Source organism: Anomalospiza imberbis, chromosome 8 (assembly GCF_031753505.1).
Source record: "Anomalospiza imberbis isolate Cuckoo-Finch-1a 21T00152 chromosome 8, ASM3175350v1, whole genome shotgun sequence".
Lineage (NCBI taxonomy): Eukaryota > Metazoa > Chordata > Aves > Passeriformes > Viduidae > Anomalospiza > Anomalospiza imberbis.
In genome coordinates this window covers 9,288,063-9,309,760 of record NC_089688.1, presented here as the reverse complement: position 1 = coordinate 9,309,760, position 21,698 = coordinate 9,288,063, and the positions used below count along the sequence as shown (strand labels likewise).

At 41.4% G+C, this 21,698-nt stretch overlaps 1 protein-coding gene and 1 long non-coding RNA gene across 3 annotated transcripts in view; one reads left to right on the top strand and one right to left on the bottom strand.

The window, feature by feature from the left end:
• The window catches only part of RGR (retinal G protein coupled receptor), a 42,273-nt gene extending 25,281 nt beyond the window's left edge, over window positions 1-16,992 (top strand). The window contains exons 1-7 of one of the 2 annotated variants that reach the window (XM_068197273.1): window positions 4,097-4,389; window positions 7,231-7,387; window positions 8,106-8,227; window positions 13,249-13,402; window positions 13,961-14,078; window positions 15,508-15,621; window positions 16,525-16,992. In XM_068197273.1, coding sequence (XP_068053374.1) covers window positions 4,311-4,389; window positions 7,231-7,387; window positions 8,106-8,227; window positions 13,249-13,402; window positions 13,961-14,078; window positions 15,508-15,621; window positions 16,525-16,668 — 888 coding nt within the window. In that variant the 5' untranslated portion in view covers window positions 4,097-4,310 and the 3' untranslated portion in view covers window positions 16,669-16,992. Of the gene's footprint in view, window positions 1-4,096; window positions 4,390-7,230; window positions 7,388-8,105; window positions 8,228-13,248; window positions 13,403-13,960; window positions 14,079-15,507; window positions 15,622-16,524 lie in introns of those variants that run through there. The other variant, XM_068197274.1, reaches the window with a different exon arrangement.
• On the bottom strand, window positions 12,163-14,067 carry LOC137477904 (uncharacterized). The gene is made up of 2 exons (XR_011001263.1): window positions 13,952-14,067; window positions 12,163-12,538 (listed from the first exon to the last, which is right to left on the bottom strand). It is a non-coding gene; the product is annotated as an uncharacterized lncRNA (long non-coding RNA).
• Window positions 16,993-21,698: the final 4,706 nt, after the last annotated feature.

Below are 21,698 nucleotides of genomic sequence, written 5' to 3'. Positions count from 1 at the left end.
TCTCTTAATACAACTAAAGCACCTCTTGAAAGCAGAGGGTTTTTCAATAACTGGGTACTGGTCTTTGAACTGTAATCCCTGGAGGAGTTGTTATTCTCAGCGCCAAGGGGGAAATGCACTACCAGTGTTAGGTACATCCTGCATTCTGTAGGACTGCCTTCTCCTTCAAAGTCCTGAAATACGTCACTGTTCAGCAGGGAGAGACAGCATATCTCATTATACCGTGAATACTTATATGCCTCTAAAACTAGTAGGCTAACTGAAAGAAAAACATATTTATAGGTGTCTAGAATGCATTTTGAGGGATGGGTAACAGACAAGGGCAACAGTTATACATATTTGATAACGATCATGATTAGTACATCCAGCAAAGACTAAGAAGTCTAGGATGCAATAAATGTTCTAGTAACTTTATTAATTTTCTAGCCTGGGTGGATATACATATATTTATGAATTACACATTCAATTTATGGTGAATTAAGCTACCTGTCTCTGGAGAGGTAACTCAAACAGTAGAGGCAATGCTTCCCAGCTCTACAGGAAGTTCTGACTCTCAAAAGACTGAGGTGCAGCAGCAGGCAGAGAAGCCAGTCTCAGCGCTGCCTGGTCCCAGGCGTTGCATCCTCATGGAGCCAATCACAGGGCTAAAGTGTGATATTTGGGGAGCAGGTGATAGATCTGTGTCCTTTTATGAAGAGACTTTGACACAGCACTGCTCTGGCTCTGACTCTGAAGTTGCCCCTCCTGGCATTCTTACTTCCCACCAAGTTTACAGCTCCTTCATTTTTGCTCAGCATGGCCAAGAAGCTTTCCCCAGATATTATCCCTGATCTTGATGCGTTCTCTGTACTTGCAAGTGAGCCCTTTCCTCTAGCTTCCTCTGCACAGACAGCATCTCCACCCCTGGACCCCACCCTGTCCTAGGTCCCTCACACCATCCCCACCACACCTGGGGCTCACTCCTCAAAGCACAGCCACTGGCTCCTGCCTGCCCCAAGCTTCCTGGGCCCCGCCCAGGCCTTCACCACTACATCTTGCTCCAACAGCTCTGAGACAACTGCAGAGAAAATCAGATTGCACAGAGTGCCATACTGTGTTATACCGACTGTTGAGGAGAAGGGTTATTATGTGGCTGCAGGCATTTCCAAAGGGCTGATGCCTGTCCGCACACTGCTGTGATGACTTTTTCCCCTGCATCATCCCTCCTATGGCCAACACCAGGTGCCTATTTACAATCTGGGTCATATTCCCTGTCACCCCTACCAGACTGAAACACATTTACACAACTGCAACTAGAAGGTCTCCAGACAATACACTTTCTGTTTCCTTTCTTTGGCAAGAAGCCTTTCCCATGAGGACCAAGATTATCACTCATTTCAGTGATACCAAACTGCAGTTCTGGGTGACTGCATTCCCTGCCTGCTTCTGCTGAAATGCTGCCATTTTTCATTTAAAGGCGTATTTCAATATAAAAAGTCAAATTTGGCTAAACCTGAATCAGAAGAAAAGATTAGGAAGGCAGAGGAATAATAACATATCAATTTAGCAAAGTTCTTGCTGTGAATATAAAATACTGTGTCAGTAATCTGCATTGATTGCTTGAAGAAAATTCAGAGTGCATGAGCACTCTGTTATCTTTGCACTGCACCTTTTTTTGTTGTGCTGGTACCAATGCATATTTTACAGAGATTAATATGCTCCCACCAAATCTATACAGTTCTATGAAATCCATAGGAACATCTGGCAAGAACCTATCATATAATTTTCTGTGTATTCCTTGCAAACAGATTAGTAACCAGTGAAATATTCTTAAGTGAGAGGGTAAAAGGAAATGGATCTGTTATTGATGCAGAAAGGAGATCAGTGGAATTCAAATTATGTAGTTCTAGGATAACATCAGGTTGATCTAAAGACCTTTCCCCCTCAATTTGGAAAGAGCAAGTAGCTATTGAAAGAGTGCATAAAGTAGAAAGTCATAACTAAAAACTTCATCACTAAGGAGTTAATGAGCGTCTTTTGCAAACCTGTTATCATCTGCATGTTTTCCCTGACTTCACAGGAATACACAATGTGAGGTTACATCTTACATAAAAAGGACAGAAAGGAAATGAATGCAGCTTTGTTTTACCACTGGAAAAAGAACTATCTTTAGAAGATTCTATCAAAGTCAGTAATTTATTCCTTATTTGCACCTCCTCTTTGCTTGAAGAAAACCATTTACAACCTGAACTTATAACTGAAGTTAGCAGCCATATTGGACCATATATCATTCCATACTATCTCAACGTCCCCTTAAAAGTCAGCTTAACACAGCATCAGCAAAGGACTTAAGAGACTGATGCAGGAAGTTTCTGTCAACATTAATTTCACTTGAGTCAGATGCTGAACTGCCATTGGAAAGTTTGTCTATGACTGACTTGTGCATTTAGACTCTGCACTGATAAATTAAATGAGATTTAGACATGAAAAGATTCTTTAAGAAAAGCAGTCAACAAGTTACTAATAATCATTCTAATAAAGGTCTGTTAAATCCAAGGGGACTGGGGTAGTAGCCTACTTTCATGGAAGAAATAGTATTGGAATGAGCAAAGTTTGCCCCACAGACTTTAATACACTCCACAAAAACTACCAGCAGTGTAACACATCTGGGAGATTTGCTTGGGAGCGAAGGTGAAGTACAGTGGCAGGCAACCAAAAGTACCTGACAGGCCTCAGGAGGGCAGTTCAAATATCTGGGTACTTTGTCCCCAGTCTAGAGCTGTGCAGCTTTATGTTGACAAGCATTGCAATGAGCCATCCATTTTCAGAACTATCACACTAGGAAGATCTACAGCACAATTACAAGATGTAGCACTAATTTTTTTGCAAGAACATACAATGGATCACTATTAAAGCACAGGTTTATATCATTCATTTGCCATGCTAGGAGGCAGGACTATCACCTTCTTCGTCATCAAGACATGTAGGTGAGTGAAAGGCAAATATAACAATGGATTTATGAGGTGCAATGTAATTTTACTCTGCTTAAACCAAATATCTGTATAGCCTAACAAATATCATACCCTCCTGAATTCTACTTCAAAATCTAAGAGCATATCCATCAAGGCAATTACCTACATCAAAAAGAGCTGAAAATTGAATACCAGATATCAAAAAAACTCAGCAAGATGATTTCACAACAGCCTTGAAGCTCTAATCAGTTCTCCTTGGCATCACAGCCTTTAAGCACAGATTTCAGGAAAACTGCAAAAAATCCACCGTCTTCAACCAACACCCCTGACTGTAAATGCACCCCTGAAATGTAAACTTCACCACATAGTCAGGAGAACTGAACAAGCTCTGGTGGCATCTGGAGTGAATTCACTCTGACACCTCAATCAACAGGGAGCCAGGTCAGCACAGCGTGGGGCTTGAGCTGGGGGAAGCTCATATCCCCTGTGCTCATATCCCTTTCTGCTCCTGTTTTGCAGTAGGATTATCAGGATGAAGAAAGTTATGTATCAAAGAAGGAGCTAGCATGCCTTGTTAAGGCAATGAGCTGGAGGTTGGAAAGCTGCAGGCTGCACATACTCCAGAGCCGCTGTACACCCAGACTCCAGTCCCCAAACATCTCCAAAAGGACAGTAAGGTGATTCCTGTGAGTGCTCACAACTGAGCAACTCACGTCCTTGTATGTTTAGGGCCCCAAATCAGTACTTTGTGTTTGTCTTTAATCAAGCTGTGCCAGTGTGCATATTAATTTAAGCCTCAGTTACAAAAATGAAATATGTTAATATAGAGAACAGTCATTACCAGAAAAATACGCTGGCCAGTTTCTGAAAAAATGGGTGAGGGGAAGATCCACAAGCTGCAGAAATTATTGGTTCATACTTTTCCTGTAATTATCAACTTAATGAATGCCCCTTTGTTTTTCAGGTCACTCCCCAATTACATGTTTCCTTTGTTCCACAACATTTAATTCTTTTCCAGTGTTGCAAAATTAACTGGACAGGTTTCTTAATCTTGTATCTACAAAGAACTTGTTGTAATTGCCATGAATGCTTTCATTTTGCTGGTGTCTGAAATACGATTTGCAGGGGAAGGGGGAGTGCGGGTTGATGCTAGTCCCATCATTAATAACATTCCTGCAGGGATTGTAGTGGTGGGAGTAAAAACCCCAAAGCTTTTATATAATAACAGCATGTGTTTGCACGTGAGCTGCTCCTTTAAGAAGCCTTGGGCTACTGGAAGTAGAGAGATCCAGAGAAAAGGCAGCCCCACAGCTATATCAGAGGGCAGAGGTTAAACCTTTTGGCATATTTACCATAAGAATGGTCACTGCACACCCTCTCCCTGAAGGCTTCACTGAAATAGAAGTGTTTGCCATTGGCACTGCCCTGCTGGTTGAAGGTAAGTTTGGTGTAGGACCTCGGCAGCAATAAGATGTTTTTCCTCCTCTTATTTCTGGTAAGAGGGGGGAAGGAAAATTGAAGTGAACAGAAGCATTTGTGGTATGCTGACCCTGGCTACTGTGGCTACATCACCCCCCACTCATTACTTCTGATGAGTAAATCAGGGTGAGCTGCAAGCTTTTTGCTGTGAAGATCTGCACTCTGTGCATAGCTGTGGCAGTGAAGTACTTGCTACTCAGCTCTTTTCTCAGGAAATTGGGGTGTAATATTTTGTTGCTGACTTTTAAAGGCAACTTTATCTTCCTGTGGGGAAAGAAGTTGAAGTGACTGAGTCTCTCAATAAAATTGGACTGTTTGTTTTGTGGGTTGTGATGGCTGTCTTACAATCAAACATGACAGCTCCAAAGAAACGTGCAAACTGTTAGCATACATCCAGACTGTATTGGTAGCACTGCAATTAATGGCTGCTGGGAAAAGTAACAAACCATATCAATTTAATATAGCCAATGTGATCTTTTCTTTAGTCATATTCCACTTATTGAGAGACTGCAACACAGCTGTGAATTTATAGCTACCTGGCAGCTAGCAAAGGCTCATAGCCAGGATAATGTTGGTGTCAGTCCCAGGGCCTGGGATCCCATTCCTTGCATAGTGCTGATCAGAGGGGGATGTTGGAATTGTGGGGCCCAGCAGCAGAGGAGGAGAAGCTGTGAGCACCCTCCGAGTGGGATAAATGCTCGTTAGCTCACCCCATGGCCGTGGAGCATGGCCACTCACCTTTGCTGTGCACCTGAGCTCGCGTCTGGCTGCAAAGGACAGCTGGAAATGCTGTCAGACACTCTTCCTTGGAAGAGAGGGGAAAAAGCTTCTACCTCTTGCCCAGGGCCAGGCTGCTGCCTAAACAGAACTAAGCCTGGCCAGGAGTCCCTGAGCCATGTGCACAGCCTGGCGGGACCTGCGCTCCGATCCTGAGGGGTGGGAAGCAGCAGAAGGACAGGGACAGCACTGAGGGCTGGCAGAGCCTGAGACTTGGGTCCTGCTGGGGACCTGCTTGTGGCACCATGGCTCTGCCAGCCCTGACCTGTGCCGGGGGCTGCATTCTGCCAGGGTCCTGCAGCTGTGGAAGTTCCAGCAAAGAGCCCTGTGGCAACCTGCAGTTAAAACTAGGTGTAGTCTAATACATTTGTGATTTACTAAACATAAGTATTTTCCATCGAGTTTTAGGCAGAATGCGCCCAGTAGATTAGCATTAAAACTTTATTATTGTCATCTGGGTTAGAAGACCAATCTAAACAATCAAAGATTAATTCACTTTTTGAAACACTCTGAGACAAAGGCAATGAAGACCTCTCCTTTTCTTGTGGCAGCTTCTAAGTGCAATTTGCAAAAAAAAAGGTTGTGGTGAAGACTTGCATTCACTTTATTAAGTGAACATATTTGCTGATCTAGAAATGAAAATTCAACGCTTTTAAAAAATAATTAAGTAAGTTCTCTATTTGTACACTCATGCTGACCTTCAAGAAAGTAGAATCTGGTAAAGCCTGAGGCTTCCAAAAAGAGGGAAAAGATAGAAAAAAATCTCATATAGTAATAACTTCAACTCTACTCTAAATATGCTCAGAACACATTTCTCCTAAAGGCTTCTCTGCATTTGAGAGAGTTGACATAATTTTTACCCTGTGGATGGGAGGTAATCTGGCAGGGAGGAAATAAAAACAGCAGATCTCAAATGACTCCAAATATTTCTCCTGGAAATATTTTGTTATATATTGTGCAATGATAGACACACATCAGCTATTACTATGGTTATGCCATCAGCCATTAATGCAATAAAGGTAGAAGCAGGATTTCTGACTAGAAAAAAAATCATCCATCTTATGTAACCACAGAATTAAGACAAAAGGCATAAGTAACTACACTACTTTACAGAATTAAGGGATATGGATTTTTTCTGTGCTACAGCATTTCTTTTCCCAAGAAGAGCACAAAGGCATAGTGCCTCTCATCTGATTGAGACTTAGAGAGTGGATGTTGAGTCAGATCCTCATCAGAGCTAAAATAATTCAGGTCGCCTTGAAAAGGGCATTAAAGGACAAAGCTTGAGTTTAAACTAGTGAAGGATGGGCTTCAGAGTGGCACAGCTCTGTGCTGGGTGAATAGCTCGGGTTGCTTGGATCCCTCTCTTAGGAACAACATAAACTTATTTTTTTAAATCTCAGTGACTGCTTTTCATAATTAGATTCTTCCTTTCCATGTATAGTCTGTTGACGAGGGACAGTAATAAGATTGAGCTGGTGTAATTCAAGCACTGTGTAGGCTACCCTGAGACAGAAGCCCAAAGGGAGGCAGGTTGACTGAAACATGGCTGAGGGATTTCTGTGCTTAAACAAAAAGGAATGTTATGATGGATTTTAAATACAAACCATTTTTCTATCAAAGTCAGGCCTGGACATGTGTACACCAGCAGCATGCACTGGCTGTCAGCTCTCTTGAAACTGCCTCCTCTACGTCTCACTTGCTCTGAACCCTGAACCGTGTGTTCCTGCATGGAGCCTGACAATCCTGTTTCTCTTATTACAAGAAAAGTCAGAATTACAAATAAGATCAAACTGCTTCTGCTCCACATGACTGAAGAAGTCTGAAGCACTGGCTTGAGCTGTCATCCAGGACTTCTCTTCTGAAAGCCTTTGTAACTTGTGTGCAGACTGACCACTACAGATCTATTCCCTGTGCATAAGATTCCACTGTAATTATTGTTCTTTCATCAAAGAAAACTGCACTATCATTGTAGTTATTTTCAATTTCAGGTTGAATCACACCAAACAATTCTGTCTTTCAGCCCTGCTTGGCTTCTGTCTGAATGGCTTGACAATTATTTCTTTCCGAAAAATCAAAGAGCTCCGAACACCCAGCAATCTGCTGGTTCTCAGCATTGCCCTGGCCGACTGCGGGATTTGCATCAACGCCTTCATCGCTGCCTTTTCCAGCTTCCTCAGGTATGGCACAAAGGTTTTCCTAAAGCAAGTTCAGAAGAACCACATGAAAATTAACTGCTTAAGTTCTAAGAGGTCTAACTAATTAAATGTCTCTCTTTCTACCATAAGTCATGGCCACAGTTCTCATTCCCTCAATCTGAAACAACAAAACCCTACATGGTTCTACCAGGCAAGTAGAAAATCAGATTTTACTGCATAACATCACTGACAGATTATAAGACTGACTAGAGAAGACATTTAGCCAGACAGCTTTGCCAGTGGTTATAGAAGCTATTTGAATATCAAAATATCACTTCACTAAACATCTAGATTGACCCTAAATTTGTCTGCAAGTCTTTTCTGTTTGTTGTGTTGCACTGACTTGCACACATTGACAAATTAGCTCCTCACAAAGGAAGCAAATCTTGAAGATCTGGATAATTGGATGAAATGTAGATTTCAAATTTTAAAACCCCAGCTTTTTAATACACAGATGCAGGGTTATATCTTCTCCTCAGTATTAAGAGTACAAATAGTTGTTGTACTGTAAGAGACACCACAGCAAGAAAAATGCTGTCAAATACCTAAAAACAAGCACAGTAACATTTTCGCAGTGTTTCTAAGAAAGAGTCTCAGGACGAGCACAGGCTATCATTTTACCCTCTCTGTTAATGCAATTTCCCAACATGTCTTCACCTTTCTCTATCATTTTCATAACATATTCCTTGTTTGATAACAGATACTGGCCCTATGGCTCCGATGGCTGTCAAATCCATGGATTCCAAGGCTTCCTGACAGCCCTGGCCAGCATTAGCTCCAGCGCTGCCGTCGCCTGGGACCGATACCATCACTACTGTACAAGTAAGGGCCACAATTTACCTCACAACCTTACCCACATGCTGCAAAGGGCAGCTGGCTTACGTTTCTGAGAATCAAAGCAAGCACATATTTGTGTATCTTATATATAAGTTTGTTTTTCTTTCAAACTAGATAGAGCAAATATAAACAGTTTCTCCAAAGGACCTCTTCCCATACAGGGGAAATTATCAACCACCTTCAGGAGATATTTCCTTGTCCAGATCACATCCAATTTGTGACCCTCTTGCCATGCTTTCTTTTAATCCATAAGTAAACTTTAAAACAAATCCCAGATAAAATCCAATTCTTCATATTGAAGGAAAATCTATTCATCTTGGGCTTTCATCCAACACCCTGCTGTGTACCAAAGAGATCATCATGTCCATGCAGAGTTTACTACTGACAGATAAATTTGGTGTAAGCAGAGAGCTGCCTCTGCAGAGACTGTGGCTGGAACAGAGCCCATGCAGAGGCATGACTGGGCAGACACAGCTCAGCAGCCCCTTTGTGCAACACACAGGCATTTTGGGGTACAAGAGACTTTTTTTACCCACAGAGCCTTTCAGACACAGTGTCCACATGATTCCACCAGCAAATGGCAAAACACACCCAAAGCACACAGGGAATATGGTCAGTCTGATGATCCTGTTGAGGAAAGGTGGCCAAATTTTTTGTTCTGCAATTTCTGCAGGAATCCAGCTCAGGCAAAGACATCTATTTTTTCATGTCTAGACAAAGGCCCCAAATAATGCAGGCTGTGAGCTAAATCCATACTAACACCCCTTGGACACTGAAATGCATTTGGAGCTAGAAGAGGAGCATCTGTATTTTACAAGAGAGAACCTGAAAATAAGCATGTCTGGGAAAGGCATTTTACTCTCTGCCACATTGACTTTAATGCTTTTGTGTCATGTGCTCCTCCAGTCAAGAACATACACTACATTAAGAGGACAGAAGGACCTTAAGGGCACAAGCTTCTTTACTTTGCTCAAATTGTTACTTACTGATGGCCAAACATGGCTCCTAAAGCGAACATTTTGAACAACAAAACCAAAAACCCAGAAGGTACTCATGCCCTGTAGCTATTCCAGTAAACCTAGCCCTTTCTAGTTCAATTCTTCACATGCTGATTGCAAGGAAGATTAAGTCATATCTCATAGCTGTGCTATATCAAGCCCAGAGGCTGTGCTCTCAATCCATACATCAAACTCCTGTTGACACTGGTGCGAGTTGCACGCCTGTACAGGAGGTACAAAATACCTTTACCTAAAATACAAAGCTATCAGCCTTTTATCTTCATTCCCCAGGATCTGGTACTCCTTCCAGGCTCAATTACATCATCCCCAGTTTTTTGTTATGTTCTAACTGTTTCCCAAGAAAACCTTCAATGTGGTATTCCTCCGCTTCTCACCTAATTATTCACTATCCGTATTTCTGGGAAGAAAGAGCTGATGAGAATGTAAGAGATTACTATGATGACAGCTTGGGACATTACAACCATTCTGGATGCTAATATCACAAATTTGTTCACCAACACTCTGAAAATAGACTAGGTGTTTGGATTTGGAAGTCAGCACAGCCCTAAGCAACAAAGCTCTACCTTTAAAGTGTATTGATAACTAGACAAGTCACTCACCAGAAATCAGGTTGACGTTGCTTGGCATATGGAAGAAAATAGTATTATCACCCCATGTGACAGAGAAGGTCAGGATATTTTACTCTCCTCTCTCTTGTTTTTTTGGGTTTTTTTTTTTTTACTTCTAGGCAAGCACACTGGGCAACTCTCTTTTTATCCCCTAAGTGTGGCTCTGGGGTCTATGAGATGCTACTTTCACAGCAAAGAGGAGAGAACTAGAGAAATAACCTAAAAGTATGCAATAAGAGGAGAAATAGCAGGGTAGTCTGAAGGGTATCAGTGTCAATCTCTAGCAAGATGGGAAAAAATATTTTAAAATTTGATCATTAGGGGGAAAGGAGAAAACAGAAGTAGTTATATGTTAGTGCCTGACAGTGAAGAAGAAAAGGGCAGATTTTGAGGAAGCTGTCTCTCAGCAGCCAGGTATTCAGGACAGAAGGTGACAGTTTAGATCAAGGCAGACATTGTCAGCTCCTCTCTGGCCATTCACACTCCATTCACATTGCCATTAGAAGTTTGGGAAGAGGGGAAGCATCCTGGTCAGTTCATAAGCACAGCATGAAGTTATAGATTTATAAGGAAAGAAAAAAATGTAATTTTTTAACTTGCATTTAAGAATTAGGGAAAAACAGAAAATCTGAAGTGATTTATATCAGTACTTTTCTCAATATTATAAAAAAGAAGACAAACAAAACCAGCAGGGATTTCACAGCAGCATTCAATTTCTAAAAGTAGCATTACAGTGACTTTTATCTAATCCTTAACAACCGAGGTACCTGGGTTGTTATATCAGTATTCAAAGATTACCAAACTACCATTTGGTAAAATGGCAGCTGTCAGCTCTGTCAAATTAGGAGTAAATCCTAAACTCCTGTCACACTGACTGTATTCCCTTCATCTAGTTTTGCACCTGTATCAGTTTTCCCTGACAAAATGCTGATGTTTTTACAGATCTCATGTTTTTCACTGAAGCAAGAGGTAATCACCAAGACAGTCACCAAGATTATGGTGAACCACAGCAAAATAAATTTAAAAATTGAGTAAAAAAAATCCCTTAATTATTTTAAAGAGCTTTCTATAATGATATGCACAAAATAAGCTATTACACATTACAGCTTTCTTATTCCTACAAAAATTTTATACTTGTGAATGCCAGTGATTGGTGCTTTTTGCACTGCAGATGAAGTAGGTGCTAACACCTATTTTATTTATGACTGATATATATTTTTCCTTGTCAGATTTTCAGATATTTCTGCCTTTGACGAGCTTAGTTAATTTTTAAATGATGCATGCCATTAAGTTTAGTACAACCCATATACTGTCCTGGTATATATTATAACTTAATATTATACAGCTATTATAACTTAACCATTTGCAAGAATGAGAAAAAGGGACTATTCTTCCCCTCCCTCATAGAAAATCCTGTTGACCTTTTATTTCAGACACTCCTTTTGAACAGCAGACTGAAATCAAGCTGAAAGGTAGCCCAGTGTCAGAGATGTATTTTTCAGTCTGTGAAAATCAGCTAAATGTTTGAATAAATCCTAAATCTTACAAACATAAATGTTTGTAATCATACATTCATAAATGTTACCAAAAACTAAACCCCGTGATATAGTTATGATTATATCACTAAAAACTGGCTTCATGATCAAAAGGATTAAGGTTCCCTGTTCTATTCTAGCACTTGCTAAAAGTTCATCTTTTGGCATCACAATTTTAGTAATCTTTGAATGATGAGGGAGCAGTCTTTCTGTTCCAAAGCAATTAGAGAAATTGTTTTAAATTACCTGTATTACTATTTCACGGTGTGGAAAAGAGGGGCTTCTCTTTTGCTTTTCAAAGAGAGAAAACCAGAGCACAAGAGTGATTGGACTTAATAGGACCGAACTGCCAGCACTGGGGCCTAATTAAGAATTATATCTGCAAGCATATGCTGAACCCCATACATGTGCATTTAATTGAATTAGAACCTATACAGCTATTATATAAATTCTTTTCAGGCCAAGAAAGCAAGGTAAAGCAATAGCCTGCTGTGCACAAAAACAACATAACTGCTCTCAACTTGTGCTCTTGCTTTCAGCCTTCTCAGGAGAGGACATTTTTGCCACGTGAGGACAGCACGATTCTTTCACTGTTCTTGTACTGAAAGTGTTTTTCTGAGTAAAACTAAAATAATCTCAAGCTTGTTTAATTTTACATTCATACATTTTTAGCTTCTGATGTGTGTGTGAATATTTTCTGAAGGGTCAACCAGCAGCTGATTTCACCAGGTCTAAAAATAAATGCACCTCATCCCCAGTCTTTCACCTCTCAGGGACAGATCAGAATTGGCCTGAATCTTCCTGCCTGCTGTCATGATGCTGCTGTCTAAGGGCAGACAAAAAGATTGCTTCCGAACCTCAGTAAAAATGACATCATTACTTGTCCCTAATGGGAGATTGGATTAGAAAGGAGCGCTGGGGAAAGTCACTGTTCTCCTTGCTGGCGTCATGGGCTGCTCAGCGTGGGCATGATGACAGACACTGGCCTCAATAACAAAATTATCCAGACCTTTTTACATGCAAGCAGTGAGGCTAGCACAATATCCTGCAGCAGCAAGGAAGCCTCCCTGCCTGCCTTCTCCATAAATAAATACTTCCTGTGTCTTCTCAATTTTCCAGTCTTCCATTACATTCCTATAGTATTTGATGGAACCAGATGAGATAGGCACAAGGGAACACTTTATTATAAAATTAGAAAAAAATTACTAATGCTAAGCTTCACATTTCCTGTTATAGGCTAAGTGATGATTTTAAGGGCAAAATTACTTGTTAGGTAGTATTTTTAGAGCAAGCTCTGTTCTCAGGTTGTGTATATATATATTCACATGTATATCGATGACCAGTAATTTTAGAACAGGGCATATGAGATATCCACACATGCCATGCACTCCTGGCCTGGCAGGAAGGAAGAAGGCAGGGGCTGGGGAGTGTGTGCAGAGTCACATTTCTGACCTGACCCACACTCTGCAGTGGGACTCTGTTCCTCCAAACACTGTTTATTGCAACACCCTGGTCATTCTACTTGCTGCCTCATTTGTGTCTTAAAACACGTTCCCAAAACACAAGAATATAATGTTTGTAAAGGCAGCTGTATCTCCGGTGTGGTACAAAGCTGAGCAGCAATACAGCATTTGTCTAAGTAAAACACACAAAAGGGAAGTACAGTTTGCTGTTTCCTAAAAGCTTCCTTCATATTTTATGGAAGACTGATTCCTCCAGACTCAGGTCAGCTTCAGGATACAAAGCACGAACAACTGCTTGTTTCTGCCTGAGGCCCAAGGGCCTGCCAGCTGTTTCCAGTGGTTTTGTTCAGGGCATGGAGACCCCCTTTCCTCTTCCCACAGGGAGCAGGCTGCAGTGGAGCACAGCTGCCTCCATGATGGTGTTTGCATGGCTGTTTGCTGCCTTCTGGTCCGTGATGCCTTTACTGGGGTGGGGAAAATACGACTATGAACCGCTCCGAACCTGCTGCACCCTGGACTACAGCAAAGGGGACAGGTGAGGGCCAGGGCCAGCTCCCACAGGAGCAGAGTGGAGGCTGCCATCCCCTGGGATAGCCTTGGTGGCACACAAACCCCCCCAGCTGTGCCCAGCACTGTTCCTGGGGCAGATGTCCCTCCCCAGCAGGCGGGAACCACCCCAGGCTGCCTGGACTTGCATGGTGGCACACGGAACAGCTAAAGTCGGCTTCCTCTGTGGGAGAGGCTGGTGCTCCACTTTCTGCCACTCCCTCACTCATCTTTCCTGGGTTTAGGGCTTGAAACTATTTCAGAATGCTTTTGGTTTTATGCAGGCCAGCACAGATGTCTGAGTAGTGGTGTTTGGGTTTAGAATACAAATACCTGTTGTGATTTTCTACAAGACTAACCATCCCACACACAATAGCATGGCACAGCTTAACTGGCCCTCAGCAAATGCTGCAGCTGAAGCACGTTGACAAAAGTGGTTTTAGCAATTTTAAAATTACGATTTGGTAAATACTTACAGCAAGTTTACATAGATGCACTAGAGTTGAATTAACACCCTCTTTTTTTCTTCTCTCCTCACCTTTCCCAGAAACTATGTCACATTCCTTTTTGCTTTGTCCACTTTCAATTTCATGATCCCAGGCTTCATCATGCTGACAGCCTATCAGTCCATACACCAAAAGTTCAGGAAAACTGGGCACTTTAAGGTAAGAAAGCTCTCTGAACCCCTGAAATCACCGTGACAAAATAGTAGAGACGAAGTCCTTGGAAAAAAAACAATTTCTTTCACAATGACTTTGACTCAGCTTCTTCTGCCCCAGTGCTACTTGAGTAGGAGGGTAGTGCAACACAGGATGTGGCCATTCAGAAAGTTCATGGAAACACCATCCTTGAAAATGTCAACATTTTACCAGATGGCCACATTTGCCCCAACCTAGTGCTGTAAACAGTTCCCCAGCAAAGAAGAAGTTGCACTGGTGATCCTGAAGATTTCCCTCCATCAACACTGGCCCAACTCTCCTCAAAAAACAAACACAGAGCATACAGAATATTTGCCAATAGCATATAAATGTTTATCCAGGGTAATTTATCTCAGAAAGGATTATTTCCTGCTTTGCTACAGGCCTTTGGCTTATGGCTGAGAAAGTCAGACAGAACTACAGCTCTGCAAGGAAACACACAGGCACCCCATGGGGGAAGAAGGACCTTCCCATCCACATTGTGTTAACACTTGGCTGAGGAAATTCAGAAATCTTTATGAGCTGGAAACAAAGGAATTGTTCTGGTGTGGCAGGTTTATGGCAATCTAATGTGGTGATGAGTTGTTTGCTGAGGTGCAGGCTGTACAGTATGGGGCACTGTGCATGGCTGGTGGGCACAGCCCAACCCCTGCACTCCGTAAAGACAGTCAGAGCTCAAGAGAAATGTTATATTGACAGAGACAGTCAGGCAGACTTGTTTGTAGCTGACTGGAATAAATACTTGTGCCCTCTATATATTTCTTGAACAAATATCAGTGTTCATTATTATGTCTATTACTTTTTTCCAGTGAGTTTGTATGCACTAGTATGTGATTTCTTTCTTATGAAACTCTGTAGCTGTGCAGACAAGTTACAATGCAGAAAATTTAAGGATGAAATTATTACTTCCTTAGTCATTAATATTTATAAAATACTTGGGAACAGCTGGTCACGAACACCATGGATAGGCCCTAGCATAATGGACAAGAGACATTCTCCTACCACAGCACAGCTACTGCATCTGTGCCAGCATAGCAGTGGCTTCACAGTTTGTCTGCCAGATCATCTAGGAAGTCAGCAAAATATCATTCCTTTTAATCTGCTTTTAAATTTTCACACTGCTCTCTCCCCTCAGGAGCAGTTTCTGGCCATGACTTCTATATCTAGCACACACAGATTTATCTGATCTACCATAAGGTGTTTTGCCACCTCTGTCCCTCCCCACCCACGCCCAGGATCAGGACTTTGGTGCTGCTGCGCTGTTCTGTCCCATATCCTGTTGGCTGATCCTCTCCTGCTACTGAACACATACCACGGTCAGACAGGACCTCTCCCATCCATTTGTTGTAGTGTGTGATTGTGAAACACAAAGAAACCGATTGCTCTTGTTTTCCAGTTTAATACTGGTTTACCACTGAAGACACTGGTCGTTTGCTGGGGTCCCTATTGCCTCCTGTGCTCCTACGCAGCAGTGGAAAATGTGATGTTCATTCCACCAAAATACCGCATGGTACGTCGGTGCCACCCCAGAACCCAAACTGACAATCTCCTCACTCTATCTCTATGGAACATTGCCAATTTACTCATTTCTGGGTTTACTTGTAAAAACATCTATAAGGAGTAGTCCTTTTCCTCAAAGCATTCTGTTCATCTACAATTTTTAAGTGAAAACAGGTAAGCACAGTGATACAACAGCCATTGCATTACTGCTTTGATCAAGCAAAAGATTTAGGAAGTCAGGGGTATTTTTCTTCAGCAATTAGTTAGGGGTGTGTAACCTGTACTGTTCTGTGCCATGTAGGAGCTTTTTGTGTCCTTCCCAGAGTGAGGTACCAGCTCAGAATTTTCAGTTTTAAAGAGACTGGTTGTCTCATGCATATTTCTAATACTTCTCTCTCCTCAAGGAAGCTGTAATTGATCACTCTTAAAGTTCTGCTGCCTCCTTTTTCCCCTTTCTTATACGAGTCTTGCTCCAAAGCCACTGCTGGGACTCAGTAATATCACATCAAACCTTTCAACTTTCATTCCCCAAAATGAGCCCAGTTTTAGGTCACCACATGCATTATTGTATTCAGTATCCCACATTAAGTGTGTTAGCAACATCAGCCTATTTATCCATCCAAAGGTGTCCACACCTTTCACTCCTCCTAAGTGTTTGCATTCACTCTCAACTGAATTGTCACTGTTTCAGGCAATGCCAACCTAAACTATTTCTCCTGGAAGCTATAATTTCCTGAATAGGGCTCCCCACCAGCCACACTGCTTTTATTTCTCCCCTGTCTTTGAGTAACAAGCTAATGCCATTGGAGACAAGGTTTTCTTTTTTGGTAAAGGGAAACTAAACATAGGCTGACATCAGCCCATTGGCTTCTCGGTGTGTTTTCCCAGTAATAAATATTGTGTCTCATGACAGATTCCTGCTCTTATTGCCAAGACTGTGCCAACGGTGGATGCCTTCATATATGCCCTGGGAAATGAGAACTACAGAGGAGGAATATGGCAGTTCCTCACAGGACAGAAGATTGAGAAAGCAGAGGTTGATAACAAAACTAAATAACCCATTATGGTATTAAACAAAATTACTGCAGGTACATCACTGAAAGCAAAATTCAAGAGAAAACTGAGTGCATTATCTGATATGTATGTGCAAGGGTGGTTCCACATTGGAAAGACTGTGCACTGGCTACAAACAATGAAGTATGGAAAGAAAGCCCTCCAAATAACTGTCCAAACCATCATGAGCTGCTCGTCAAACAAGCAGCCTTAAACCTGTGTCGATTGTCATCAGTCTCATTTTATAAGTCACTATGAATAAACTATGTGCTGGAAAGCATTTATTTTTTCTCCTGATAAAAGCTAACATAAAAGCTCAGCAAATTAACTGGAGCAGGATATTAATTTACCCAGTGAGGCCTCATCAGATCAATCTGTGCAGGTTGTCCATATGGTAATGTCTGGATTACCAGAAGATTAAACCAGTATCCAGTATTGACCACATGTCTGTATAAATAGCTTGTTCATCTGAACAACTCATTTTCAGAGCACCCAAAACAGGCATTTCCAAATTTCTATCATGAATCTGACATCCTAGTTCCATAAAAACATTTCAGTGAGCAGGTTTCCCCAGTAAGGAATACTGGCTTGGCTCCTATTCAAATGAGTTACTGCATGACATTCAGCTTTGTCACACACTAAACTGCATTGGATTGTGCAGCTGCTGCTTAGTAGGACAATCAAAAGCTTATAGTCTCTCATAAAAACCATTCATCTTTTTGTTGAACATTGAGCAAAAACTAAAGGGAGGTATGAGTCAGATTCTGTTCAAAAATGTCATAAGAATAAAAATTAACTTCACATCTTCCATTAAATTCCCCTATGTTCTACATAAGAGAGAAATCCATGAATCAGTGGTGATTAAAGAGTCTGAGCAATTAAAAAGGCACTTTCATAATTTGTATGTATTTTAAACTCTCAGAAATGTCCATTTTAAACACTTGTATTTGCCCGTGTTGCTCATATTGCTTATGGGATGAAAAACTGTCAGTTGATATTGCCTGTTATTACAAGATGTGTCTCAGAATTGCCCATTTGTAAAAAAATATGTGCATGACAAAGATTAGGAGAGATTTTGTGCACAAAAAAAGCAAACCTAATTGATACTTACAGGGATCATATGGTTCATTTCCAAGCACTGACAGTGAAAGGGTTTTTGAAACTAACCAAAGAAAAAGCTGACCCATCCTTTTGATGCCTTCCAACACACTAAAAGAGAAACCAGTTATTTATGAGATACAAAAGGGTAAATGGTACAATCCTGCAAGCTAAACAATCAGTGGGTAGAAGGAACATGTCTAGAGATAGGGAATAAATGTCATTTTGTCAGCAGTTAACCAGCAGGATCCCATTCAGAGATGTGCTTTGGGACTTTATGAGGTTCAATCTGGTCACAAACTATTTGACAGAGTACTGAATAATACCATGACAAAATTATGCAGAATAATACCATCTAATGCTGACAGCTAAGACTTACATCTTAGGTACACATACTATAAAGTGAGCAGATGACAAAATGTTTGCACTGATAAGTGCAAAATAATGCATCTGGGCACAAAATTATCTCTAAGTATGTATCTACAGTGACAGGTTCTGAACATGCAATTATCTCTTTCTCAGGAAAGAGGCCTGGGTAGGTCTTGCAATCACCAGCTCCATTGTCAGCAGGGTCACAAAGACAAACCCCAGCAGAATACTAAAAAAGAACTAAAAAAGGAGTAGGTAACAAAACAGGACACAGTCACACCATTTGGAAACCATTTATTCAGACTTAGTGAACAGGGTGCATAGTTTGGGTCATTCCAGCTCAGAGAGGATAAACTAGAAAAGGGCTACAGAGATGATCAAAGACAGGGAGCAGTTTGAACACAGTAGGGAGGAAATGAAGGAGAGTGTAGGCTCAGAAGAGGTGTCTGGTGAGGAGAACAGAGACAGCCTTATTGAACCAGGGATACAGGGCATGAGAGATGGAATGATTGTTTGCTGCTCCCAGTAGCAGAAGAATGATGGGCCATACAGTAAACTTAGTTTGAGGTGTGCATTTTCTGAAGTTCATGGTTTGAGGAAAGTTCTTCATATCTGCCTACTGAAACACATTATGGCTTACATAAAAAGACTGTAATAATCTAATAAATAACAGCTAAAGACAATGGGTTGGGGACTGAGTCCCATTGGCTTAAAGGAAACATACATCAGGAACTCATCTCAGACTTTGCCTCTTAGTCCATTTGCAGAATGACTTTAGACTTGCTCTTGCTACAAACTTTGTAATGTGGGAGTAGAAAGCAGCAGAGCTGTTTCTTCATTCTGTTGGACACCTATAAATCTAAACGTGCCTCTGCTCAGGTTTGTGCACTCTTTTTCATATTGATTACTGAGAAGTAGTGATGGGTAAAGCTGAATATCATGACTTAGAGAGCATAAAACTGGTAAATGGTATTCAAGCCTTGAGACAAATGGGGCCTCTGTCCCGAGCAGCAACCAAAGCTGTCCTCTAGACCCCACTGAAGAAATGCAAGGTAACAAAGTCACTGAAACCTTTCAGATGGTGCAAAACTTACAGATGGATTGTGAAGAACACAGGGCGTGTTCATATGGCCCAGCGTAGTGTTATAAGCCTGGGACTAAGCAGAGGCAGCAGAGTGCATTACAGTGAGATGAGAACAGCCTGTCCCACCCAAGAGTGAGAGACCTCACTTCAGATGGTTTTCTGTGCACATTGGGTCAGAAATTTCACCTGGTTTCACTCTGCACCTCTAAACCTAAAGATGTACACAAAACTCGAGTGATTTCTCCTGTCATTTATCTCCCCACTAAATATCTTCAATGAATGCTTCTCAGCCAGTCAGGTTCATAGCTGTTCCAACCTGAGGGTTCCTTTATACAAGTTACAAAAGCTCCTGACTGAGTGAAGAGGGGTAAACAAAGCATTTTAACAAACTGTTCAAACTCTAGTTTATAGCCTTGGCTGCTGACTCCCTGCCTATGAGGGGAGGAACTAAGGTTGTTCATGGCTCATTTATTGGATTATGGATACTTTAAAAAAAATTGAAACAAAAAATACATGGAAATAAACATGAGAGTTTCCAGGGACTGGTCACCAAGACCTAGCAGTACCTGATAACTGGTCACTCTTCTGGCTATGACTAGTTCTCACCACTGGTTTATCCACGTTAAGAAGAGGAGATGACCACTAACAAGTGTTTAGGCTGATGGCCTAAAGAAGCGTACTGTGCTTCAGGAAAATGTCTGAAAGCAAACTGCAGTGCATCAAGAAGCCCAACACATATTTCCAGTTAATTACACAGTTTATCCTTAGCACAGTCAGCCTTCACCACAATGTGCTGGCCCAGTGCCCCACGGCACTGCAGGTTGTCCAGGTCTTGCCAATGGGTATCTCTTACCATCCTGATAACACCTGTCACAACAAGGTGTTATCTTGAGTAGTTTAGGCTGAAGCATACACAATCCCCTATTGTTTTTGCACTCTGAAGAGTCACAGATGGCTAGAAACAGGATTTACATTACCCTAACCAAAGTACAGGCTAGGGAGTTACACAGGGCATGCAAGACACACCTATACACATAGTATCCCACCTATTCTCTAAAGCAAACTGCATAAGAGCAAAAAAATGGAGACTCAGCTTAAGCCAGTACGGCCAATATGAACAGCAGTGATTAATACCTGTCCTGTCACTAAAGATGAGAGTGACTACAAAAACTGTGTGCCCACTGTTAAAAGTAATTAAATGACACCTCAGGTTATGTCACATTAGCCACTGCAACTCTTTATTGGGGAGATTTTGAACACAACCAAAATAGAAGTGGAAGGTGGGCCTCTCCTTAGGCTTCAATTACTTGATTCAGCATCCAACCCCTCTTAATGCCCAGCGATCTGCAGCATTATATCCAATATCACTTAAACACCCTCCTGTGCCTCTCACAGGCAAACTAATTCTGCTCATTTGTGTCAGAGTGAGCACTGTGACACACTGATGAAAAACAGACTTTCAAAGAAAAAACAGAAGGCAATTTTTCCTCCTTATCTCTAGATACAAAGTGTAATTTCATCAGGTTTTCTTTCAGCAGCCATAAATGCCTCACACCTCAAACAGCATTTCACACAGTTCTATTTTCAAGGTTATTAAACACCCACAACTCCAAATGAAGTTACTGTGTCCTCAATAATGCTGCAAATCCAGATCTGGCTGACTCAGTTTTCCTTCACTGCCCACACTCACAAACACCCTACAGTTCAATAAAAGGGAGTCAGGCTTTTCTGCAGTGCACATTCCTCATGTGCCTCACACACATTGTGATGTGTTTTTCCCAGCACCTGCAATACAGGTGGGAGCATTACACAACAATTCTGCAATAGGGCCAGAGGAGGAATCTGCACTGTTCCCAGTCTATCATCATACTTCTTTGAACAGCATTACTGTAAAACAGGGCAGTGAGCTGGTTTTGTCATCACAGAGAAAAAAAAGGACTGCCAAAATCTTAAACATGGACCAAGTGCTAGTGATTGGTTTGCTTCAACAATGTGGGATACAAACACAAAAAGTGAAATATAAGATCCTTATAGCATGATGAATGGCAAGTGTTAGTCACAAGTACTCATCCTTCCTGTTATATCTCACTTAAATTTCTGTTTGTGTTCCACCTGCAAGGATGACAAAGTAGAGGCTCACACCTCAGCCCATGATAGTGAGAGTTTGCATGTTGGAGTTAAACTGCAAAAAATATTTGTACCATCTGCATTTTTATACATATTCCTATTTGAGACTGTTCATCAGAGGATTACAGTCAATGGTCTGTATGAGCTACCCTGGCCAGGCCAACACAGTAAATACTCACAAGGCTTTTTTTTTTTATGAAAACAGGCATTCCACCTTCTGCAGAGATAAAAGGAGGGTGGGCCTGGTGCATTAATATTATGTAAAATAATAAGAATTTTTGAATGGTGAACACACATGCCTACACATCTATATTAGATGTTGTTTGGAAGCTTAATAATGTAAAGTAATCTTTTGT